Source organism: Ornithorhynchus anatinus, chromosome 5 (assembly GCF_004115215.2).
Source record: "Ornithorhynchus anatinus isolate Pmale09 chromosome 5, mOrnAna1.pri.v4, whole genome shotgun sequence".
Lineage (NCBI taxonomy): Eukaryota > Metazoa > Chordata > Mammalia > Monotremata > Ornithorhynchidae > Ornithorhynchus > Ornithorhynchus anatinus.
The window spans coordinates 62,201,455-62,211,992 of record NC_041732.1 but is presented as its reverse complement, the minus strand read 5'-3'; the positions used below and the strand labels follow the sequence as shown (position 1 = coordinate 62,211,992).

Below are 10,538 nucleotides of genomic sequence, written 5' to 3'. Positions count from 1 at the left end.
AGTGCTTACTATGTATCAAACACTGTACTAAGTGCTGGGCTAGGTACAAGTTCATGGCTTAGTGGAAAAAGCATGGGCCTGGGAGTTAGAAGGACCTGGGTTCTAATCCCAGCTCTATCTCATGTCTGCTCTATGACCCTTAACTTCTCTGTGCCTCAAATATCTTATCTTTAAAATGGGGATTAAGAGTGTGAGCCCCATGTGGGACAGGGACTGCATCCAACCTGATTAACTTGTATCTACCCCAACACTGAGAACAGTGCTTGGCTCAAAGTAAGCGCTTAACAAGTATCATAATTATTATTAGTTATTATCGTTATTTGGGTAAGGCACAGTCCCTGTCCCTCATGGGGCTCACAGTCTTAGTAGGAGGGAGAACTGATATCTGATCCTCTTTTTTCAGTTGAGAAAACTGAGGCACAGAGAAGTTAAGTGACTTGCCCAAGGTCATACGGCAGGCATGTGGCATAGGCAGGATTAGAAACCAGGTCCTCTGACTCCCAGGCCTGTGCTCTTTCTCCTTGGCCACTCTACTTCTCAAGTAAGACATACCTTTCCCTGCTTAGCCATTGGTATCTGAGCAATGCTCACCATGAATGACAAGGGCCCAGAGTAGGTGCTCTACTGTATTTTCATAGCACAGCATGCAGGAGATTCTCTCTGAGATACATTCGTGACTGTCACTGGCAGTGTCAAGTTATCAATCAACGGTATTTACTGAGCGACCACTGAGTGCTTAGGGCTGACATAATAAATCAATCAATCATATTTATTGAGTGCTTAATCAATCAATCAATCATATTTATTGAGCTGTGCCTTCAAGAAGGCTTTGAAGGTGGAGAGAGTAATTGTCTGTCCCATAGGAAGAGGGAGGGTGTTCCAGGCCAAGTCACAAGTGCTTATAAGTGTTTGGGCTATTGAAAGAAAAGTAAAGCAAAGCAATTGTTCATTCACTTGCCCTCAAGGATCATATAAAATAAGGGGGAAGACAGGCAGTTAGAGGGACAAATTGGAAAGATCACTCTACATATTTTCTGTTTTAGAGATAGTGGGACCTGGGGACAAAAGCATGAAGGAGATCTGTGTCTAATCCCAGATCTGACATTCACCTGTTGTGAGATCTCTGGCAAGTTACTTGAATTCTCTGGACCTCAGTTTCCTCATCTGTAAAATGGGGATAAGGTAACCTGCTCTCCTTCCCTCTGAGATCGTGAGCTCCATATAGAACATGACTAGGTCTGATCTTAATCAACTTGCATCTAGCCCCAGTGCTTGACACTATTATGATTATGCTGTTGATGCCCATCTACTCATTTTGTTTTGTTGTCTGTCTCCCCTCTTCTAGACTGTGAGCCTTTGTTGGGTAGGGATTGTCTCTATCTGTTGCTGAATTACTTCCCAAGTGCTAGTACAGTGCTCTGCATGCAGTAAGTGCTCAATAAATATGATTATAGATACCATAATTATTATTACAATGATTCCCAAGCAATTAACAATCTTCTCCCCACAGGGAGTCAGTAAATGCTGTCGATGATGATGATGATGTATATTTGAATCAGTGTAGCCTAGTTGATAGAGCATGGGCCTGGAAGTCAGAAGGACCTGGATTCTAATCCCTGCTCCTCCACTTGTCTGCTGTGTGACTTTGGGCGAGTCTCTTCACTTCTCTGAGCTTCAGTTCCATCATCTGTAAAATGGGGATTAAGACTATGAGCACCATATGGGACTTGGATTGTGTCCAACCTGATTACTTTTTAGTTACCCCAGAGCTGAGAACAGTGCCTGGCACACAGTAAGCACTTAACAAGTACATTAAAAAAACACAAAGAAATCACTTAAAGCATAAAATAACTGATGGCAACTGATGACCTGATATCACTGAGACGGTTCTAAATCCGATCAAACTGCTGTCTCCACACCCCTCCAACTGAACTGCTGCCCACTTCCCCAGCTGATGTCATCGCTTCTGCTTTTTTTTTCTTATAGTGGTATAGGCTTGGTGATAAAGTCTCGGAAAGCAGGAAGTCCAGACCCCAGTCCAACCCTCCCCATGCCTGCCCAGGCCCGGCCCGACCCAGAACTAGCTCCTGCCTGTGCCAACCTGGACTTGCCCAAGACCATCCAGGGTGTGGCCCCGGAGGCCCCTGGACTTGAAGGTTTCTATGGGGAGCTACAGACCCCAAGAAGGGGCCCTGAGGGCTTCAGAGGGGGCAACCAGGCATCCACCCAGGAGTGAGCCACTTCCAGCTGCTTCTGGCTCAGTGCTTAGCACTTCTGTCTGGCAGTGCCAGGACCTGCCTCTCTCCTGAAATGGAGAACTGTAGGGGAAGGTCAGGTAACCAACCTATTTGAGAAGCAGCATGGCATGGGGGAAAGAGTATGGGCCTGGGAGTCATTGCTTGGATTCTAATCCCAGCTCTGTCAATTGCTTGTTGTGTGATTTTGGGCAAGTGTTGTAACTTCTTTGGGCCTCAGTTTTCTCAACTGTAAAATGGGGCTTCAATTCTCCTCTCTTTTACTTAGATGGTAAGCCCTTGTGGGGCAGAGACTTTGTCCAATCTGATGAACTTGTATCTACCCTAGCACTTAGAACAGAATTTAACACAGAGTAAGTGCTTAACAAATGCCATGAAAAAAATCACTGTTCTAAGTGCTAGTCTAGATACAAGTTGATCGGGTGGGACAAACTCCCTATCCCTCATGGTTCTAGATAGGAGGGAGGTCAGGGATTGAATCACCATTTTACAGGTGAGGAAACTGAGGCACAGAGACATTAAGTGACTTGTCTAAGGTCACGCAGCAAGCATGTTGGGGTGCCAGTATTAGAATCCAGGTATTCTCGCTCCCAGGGCCGTGCTTTATCCAATAGGCCATGTTGCTTCTTAAACTGAGAATGCCCAGATGATGGTGCCCCAGTGAGGAAGGAGACACAATCCGACCGCCAGCCCCTTGTGGGGAGGGAACATGTCTATCATCTCTGTGTATTGTACTCTCCCAAGTGCTTAGTACAGTGCTCTCCACCCTGCAGCCTAGGGTCCAAGCCATGACTTCAGCCAGAGGCCATGGTACATCAAGGCCAAATCTACTTCCGAGAGCAAGGACAGGTGAGGGGCATCTCAGACCCCACACCTCCGAGAAGCCGAAAAAAAAGATGAGTCTGTTTTGAAGTCCTTCCAGTAGAGCGGTCTCTCTGGGCTCTCTGGACAGCCCGGGCCGTCCCTTTTCCGTCCTCCTCTACCTCTGCCTAATCTAGCTCCATCAGCTGAACCTCAAGAAGGGAAATCGATCAGCTGGAGACCTTGGTGATAACTGCTGAGAAAAGGCTTTTCGGTTGTGGCATCAACACTGTTGCACATCAGCTCATGAGATCCACACAGACAAAATTGAGTGGATTGCACACCTTGGCAGAAAAATCGATTTCCTGCTGGCAGGTGTCATGCCCTGGGCCTTACCGGTACACATTTCAGTGAGGAGGAAAGTCTCTCCATCCACAGTCCCTTGTGTTTGCTGATTTGTCTTCAAGGCCTCAGAGGGCTTGTGATTGGCTTCGAAGGGTGGCTGGTCCTCCCCAGCGTGGGCAGTTAACATCTGGCTGTGCAGAAAGATCTGAACCGAACTGTACATTCCAAGTGCTTAGTATAGTGCTCTGCACAAATTAAACACTCAATAAATAGGATTGAATGAATGAATGTTCCACTGGTGGTTGTGGGGCGGGGCGGGGTTGGGGGGTAGGGGGGCACTAAAGACACTCCCAGAAGAGAGAGATCTGGATCTCCCACTGTTCACAGGAACAGCACATGGTTTCACACTGAGATTCAAAGGGAGAATTTGTTCTCTCAATTCTGAACTTGGAAGAGTTAGTTTCAAAACTTTTCCTCCATCTTTTCTGTCTTCTTCACACAGCCCTGTCCTCTCGTTCTTCACTTTTCCCACCTCCTTCCCGGGGATACCTGTTTTCCCTCTTACTTAAGCTATGAGCCCCAGATGGGATGGGGGCTGTGTCTGTCCTGTTAACTTGTACCTATCCCAGTGTTTTGAACAGTGCTTGACAAATAATAAGAGCTTAACAAATGCAGTGAAGCAGCATGGCTTAGTGAAAAGCGCCCGGGCTTGGGAGTCAGAGGTTGTGGGTTCTAATTCCGGTTCTGCCACTTGTTCGCTGAGTGACCTTGGGCAAGTCACTTAACTTCTCTGTGCCTCAGTTACTTCATCTGTAAAATGAGGATTGAGACTGTGAGCCCCACATGGGACAACCTGATTATCTTGTATCTCTCTCAGCGCTTAGAACAGTGTTTGGCACGTAGTAAGCGCTTAACAAATACCATAATTATTATTACCTCTTTAGACATTATGTTTGGTCCTGGCTTCCTGACCCATATAAAGATATTGAATTTATGTACATATACTTATATATAACTATTTCCCCTATCTGTAATTTATTTAAATATCTGTCTCCCTCTCTAGACCGTAAGTTCCTTGTGATCAGGGATCGTGTCTTACAACTCTACTGCATTGTACTTTCCCAAGTGCTTAGCACTGTGCTCTGCACACGTTAAGTGCTCAATAAATACCATTGATTGATTGATTGATTGATAAATTTGATTGATGGATGGACTGTTGTGCAAAATGGCAGTTGTTGGGTCCGCTCCCTGGAGCTATGCAGGCATTCCTGGCCTCTGGGCAGCTTCTGGCTTTTGTTTCCTCTCGCCAACTACCTGGAGTCTGCGTCAGTGTGTGGAGCTCGACTAAGGCCAGAGGCAATAAATCAGGCCAGCATTTAGTGCACCCTAGCATTTAGTGCAAACATGGTAGTGGAGGGGATGGTTCCTGAACAGAAAAATCAAAACGGGAAGCCAGGCCCTCGGCTTCTGGACTTTTCCTTACTAAAATCTGCAACCGAGGAAGGCGAAAGTTGTCCGTCCACGTCCATGCCTTAGCCTCTGCTCCTTGGAACCCTACTGATCCCTCTTAGCTCAGTGATACTGTTAATGCCAGTGTCTGTACAAGGAGATTGTGACTCAGGTTATGTTTATTATTATTACTATTATATTTGCTAAACATTTACTATGTATCAAGCGCTGTTCTAAACAATGGGGGAGATACAACTCAATCAGGCCAGAGAGAGAGTCCCCTTCCCATATGAGGCTCACAATTCCGGGACTGAAAGTGCCACAGAGCATTCAACCACTCAAGTTCCTATTTCTTACTGTGGCCTGGGGTCTTACCAGTAAGTGAATGTTGTATGACTCTCTGAAGCCTCTAAATCTTTGGGACTCCTATCCAATCAGTCAAGCAATCAGTGGTATTTACTGAATGCTTACTGTGTACAGAGCACAGTACTAAGAACTTGGGAAGGTACAATACAAAAAGGTAGGTATAGAGGATACCTGCCCACAAGGATCTTACCTACTAGAGGGGGAGACAGTCATTAAAATAAATTACAGGTAGACATGCACATAAATGCTTTGGAACTGGGGGCAGCTTAATTGACAGCTCCCATTCTGCAGGGAGGAATAAAGGAGTGTGTTGGACATTGCTCTAAGATGAGCCAGGCAGCAGCATACAGTATAGCTTGGAGGGAGTCAGGGTGGAGGCTGGGAGACAAGCAAAGCTGCTGATACAATAGTCTTGCCACGAAGACTTGGAGCTTGGACTAAAATGATAGCTATTCAAGTGGAGAAGCAGATGGGGATGTGGGAGATATCATGTATAATAGTGTTGGTATTTGTTAAGTGCTTACTATGTGCCAAGGACTGTTCTAAGCACTGGGGTAGATACAAGGTAATCGGGTTGTCCCAAGGAGGGCTCACAGTCTTAACCCCCATTTTCCAGATGAGGGAGCTGAGGCCCAGAGAAGTGAAGTGATTTGCCCAAGGTCACACAGCTGACCAGTGGCGGAGCCGGAATTAGAACCCACGACCTCTGGCTCCAAAGCCCAGGCTCTTTCCACTGAGCCGCCCTGAAAGTAACTGTAGAGAGAGCAGAGTAGGAGATCCAGAACCTTGAGAAACATCCACAGAAACAGATTGAGAGGAAGTGGATCACCTCAGGCAAGATCATTATTACCTTAAAGAGAAATTAAATAGTCTATTTAAAAGCAAGTGTATCAGTTGGTTTGAACAAGCTGTAGGGAAAATGGTTTCATTTTAAAAGTAGAGGAGTAGAGGGAAATTCTCCTCTTGACTCTAATCCTAAATATTGATTGAAGTGAAAATCTTTACTAACTCTGGGTGCAGTTGGATCTAGAAAATAATCTACCCTGACTTCTTGTGTTTCGCATGTGAAATCCTGTAGACTGGGCCAAGATGTCCTTTGGTACTTAAAGTATAAAATTTGAGAAAAGTCATGTGCATTCAATCAATCAATAGTATGTATTGAGCACTTACTGTGAGCAGAGCAGAGCACTGTACACTGGAGTAAGTAGACATTATTTTTACCCTCTAGGAGTTTACAATCTAGAATACAGTTAAACAAACCTGAAATTTCCAAAACTCTACCTATAGCGTGCTTCGAGCAAACCACTTAAAACACAACTGGACAAGAGCTAATGATATCAGGTCAACAATGGTATTTACTGAATTCTTACTGTGTGCAGAGCACTGTATTAAGTGCTTGGGAGAGTACAATATAATATAGTTGGTAGACACGGTGGCTGCCCACAGTGAGACCACCACTCTCTTCACCTTCAAAGCATTATGAAGGTCAAATATCCTAAAGAGGCCTTCCCCGATTTAGCCCTCTTTTTTCCCAGCTCATTCTCCCTTCTGCCTTGTCTGTGCACTTGGATCTGTGACCTCTGGATATTTGATAATTGCCCCACCCTCAACCCCAGAGCTCTTTATGTAAATATCTTTAAATTATATATTATGAATTATTTATTCATTTTCAAGTCTGTCTCCCCCTCTATACTGTGAGCTCATTCTGGACAGGGAACGTGTCTGCTAAGGTACAGTGCTCTGTACATAGCAAGTGCTCAATAAATACCAGTGATTGAGCAGCTTGGCTCAGTGGAAAAAGCGTGGGCTTGGGAGTCAGAGGTCACAGGTTCTAATCCGGCTCCGCCACTAGTCAGCTGTGTGACCTCGGGCAAGTCATTTAACTTCTCTGTGCCTCAGTTACCTCATCTGTCAAATGGGGATTAAAAAAAACCAAAAAAAATAAAAACTGTGAGCCCCACGTGGGACAACCTGATCATCTATCCTCCAGTGCTTAGAACAGTGCTTTGCACATAGTAAGTGCATAACAAGTACCACAATTTATTTTTATTTTTATTTAAAGGTTAAGAGAGGACAGATCTCCCTCTGCTGAATTAGAGGGCTCGGGTATTGGGCATGTAATTTTAGAGATAGCCAGCTTCCTAGGCTGTTCCTTGTCTCTCCTCAGCCACCGAGACATGTTCCAAAGAGAAGTCTAGGGAAGGAACAGTGAAATGGGTCCAAGCCAGCTTCAAACCAGAAGCCAGATGATGTAAAAAATCGTCACTGAAGGTTGGATTTCTGTTCAACTGAACCCAATCAGTGCCACTTGGAGCACATATGAGAATCCATTCCTGCCCTGCTGATCTACAGGAACTGCTCAAGATTTTTGGGACAGGCTAACTGGATCAGTGATTCTCTTACTTCTGGGTCTCTCCTTTGTCCTTTACCCACTGGTCTTTCCTAGATGTGCCCCACTGGGCAGCACAGCCTTCGACATCACCGGCACGGTGGGAGTTGTCATCGACGTCATCAACAGCTTTCCCATCAAGAAGACCCCCAACGATGTCTCCATATCGTTCCTGAACCCCAAAGTTGAGGTTGTGGTGACGATGAATGCTACGAGCTCGACCATCAATGATGAGAAGGTAGTTGTGGTTGGGGGTGCTCGGGAGAGAAGTTAACCTAGTTGGGCACCTCCTCATTGACTTGAATTAGTCAATATTCACTTTAGCCTCCAATACTGATCGTTAGGAATCACTGTTATGTATCAGAGAAGCAGCACGGAGTAGTTGATAGAGCGGGGACCTGGGAGTCAAAGTCCATGGGTTCTAATCTTGGCTTTGCCGCTTGTCTCCTGTGTGACCTTGGGCAAGCCACTTCACTTCTCTGGGCCTCAGTTCCCTCATTCGTAAAATGGGGATTAAGACTCTGAGCCCCATATGAAACAGAGACTGGCCAACCCGATTTGTTGGTAATCACCCCAGAGCTTAGTACAGTACCTAGCACAAAGTCAGCACTTAACAAATACCAAAAACAAACAAAAAACCCAAAAGGAAGTGTGGTAGCTAAAGAATCCCTTGGGAAAAGGATCATCAGCAGAAATTGTCTCCAGTAAAATGGCTTTAACACACAATGGGGAACACTGAATGTGTTAGTAATAGATCTAGGTTAAATGGATGGATTCTCCCAGGAAATGTAGTTTGTTGTGTTTCTTTGGTAAGGTGAGGGGAGATGGTATTGAATGGCTCCAGGGCCAATCTGAGAGACAAGTGCCTGGATGGTGCCAATCAGATTGACTTGTGAGATTTTTGCACCATTCATACTGAACTTCCTTCCAGTTTCTGAGGGACCCAAGAGGGAGAAATCAGACCCAGTTTTCCTGGCCTAGTCTCGCAGGGTATTTGACATCCTGGGGTCCTTGCTGGCAGTTATTATGGGAATTGAGTATCATGTGTCAAGTTCAAATGTTTTCCCAGGTTCAGATTACATACTACGGACCCAACGCAGGCCCGGTCCTGGGCAAGGCTGTTCTCTACCTCACTGGAATTGGTAAGTTCAACCAAATTTGCTTGTATCCACCCCAGCACTTAGTACAGTGCTTGACACATAGTAAGCTCTTAACAAATACCATTATTATTATTATTGTTATTAATAAAGTTAAGGACTTGGTAGAGTCAATAAATTGTCATCATCCTCCAAGTGCTTTATACAGGGCATTGGCCCTAGGGACAGCTCAATAAATACCATTCCTGCTATCATCAGCCGCAGTGTTCACTGAATGCTTAGTGGTTGTAAAATGAGTACTATGAGCATCCTGGCGTGTAGTGGGGAAGAGAAACCGCAGTGAGACAAGAACACCTAGGTAAGAGGCTGTTGTAGGAGAGTCTTGATGCCAATTTACTTCAAATCACTGCCTTCTCTCCAATGTTTTCCCATGATGTTACCCAATTCCCTTTTTTAATGGCATTTGTTAAGCGCTTACTATGTGCAAGGCACTGTACTAAGCACTGGGGAAGATGCAAGATAATCAGATTGGACACAATCCCTGTCCCACATAGAGTTCACAGTCTTTAACCCCATTTAACTGATGAGGAAATTGAGGCTGAGAAAAGTTAAGTGATTTGCCCAAGGTCACATAGCAGACGAGTGGTGGAGCTGGGATTAGAATTCAGGTCCTGTGACTTCCAGCTCCTTGCTATTTCCGCTAGGCCATGCTGCTTCTCTGAAGTACAAGATCATCAGTTTGGATCCAGTCCCTGTCCTACATAGGGCTCACATTTTAAGTAGGAAGGAATAGCATTTAAATAAGGTAATTGAGGCCCAGAGAAGTTAAGCGACTTGCCCAAGCTCACACAGCAGACAGGTGTGGGATTAGAACTCAGTTTTCTCTGACTCCAAGGCCTGTGGTCTTTCTATTAGGCCAAACAGCTCCTTTTAAGAGAAGCAGAGTGGCTCAGTGGAAAGATCCCAGGCTTGGGAGTCAGAGGTAATGGGTTTGAATCCAGGCTCTGCCACTTGTCAGCTGTGTGATTGTGGGCAAGTCACTCAACTTCTCTGTGCCTCAGTTACCTCATCTGTAAAATGGGGATTAAGACTGTGAGCCTCACGTGGGACAACCTGATTACCCTGTACCTACCCCAGTGCTCAGAACAGTGCTCTGCACATGGTAAGTACTTAACAAATACCAACATTATTATTATTATTTTGTATTATCCTTTACTTTGCTTTATCCATGCCTTCACTCATAAGGATTATGGAGAGTTGCCTGACTGTGAGGCCACTCTGGTGACTTTCTCCATGTTTCATGTCAGACATCTTCCTAGATGCAGACACAAACCGCAGTGGAAAAGTCAACCAAAGCCCAAGGAAGATGGAAAAGGTAAAAGCAGCCACAGTTTGATTTTAATGGGGGAAAATGGAAAATGGGCCAGATTCTCCCTCCCCAGGGGCCAAGGGGTAGGGTGGGGAATCCAGAGAGCTCTGCTGTGGGAGATGGAGTCAGGAGCTTCTGATCTGAGGTCTCAGTAGGCTGTTTCCCAGTCAATTCTATTTTGTTGGATGTCTGCAGAGTAACTGGACCTGGGGCCCTCAGGGCCACGGAGCTGTCCTGTTGGTCAACTGTGACCGGGATGGTCCCCAAACCGCAGACATGGACAAGGATGATGATAAGATACTAAACCTCCAAGGTAAAGTGTGGGCGGGCCTGGGCTCCTGGGTTTTATGTATGTTTGATAATTTTCTGGGTCTGAGCCTTCAAGAGGGGACTATTGAGGTTTGATGGAAATTTTGGACTTTGAAATTAAGTAGTAAAGAGTATTCTTTGAAATATGAGTCCTGCTT

At 45.4% G+C, this 10,538-nt stretch overlaps 1 protein-coding gene across 1 annotated transcript in view; it reads left to right on the top strand.

Moving 5' to 3' along the window:
• The first annotated feature begins 592 nt into the window (after positions 1 to 592).
• The window catches only part of LOC100082008 (protein-arginine deiminase type-4-like), a 29,827-nt gene continuing 19,881 nt past the window's right edge, over positions 593 to 10,538 (top strand). Inside the window, exons 1-6 of the mRNA XM_029065957.2 lie at positions 593 to 612; positions 1,987 to 2,232; positions 7,663 to 7,843; positions 8,675 to 8,747; positions 10,010 to 10,077; positions 10,267 to 10,384. Coding sequence (XP_028921790.1) covers positions 593 to 612; positions 1,987 to 2,232; positions 7,663 to 7,843; positions 8,675 to 8,747; positions 10,010 to 10,077; positions 10,267 to 10,384 — 706 coding nt within the window. The remainder of the gene's footprint in view (positions 613 to 1,986; positions 2,233 to 7,662; positions 7,844 to 8,674; positions 8,748 to 10,009; positions 10,078 to 10,266; positions 10,385 to 10,538) is intronic.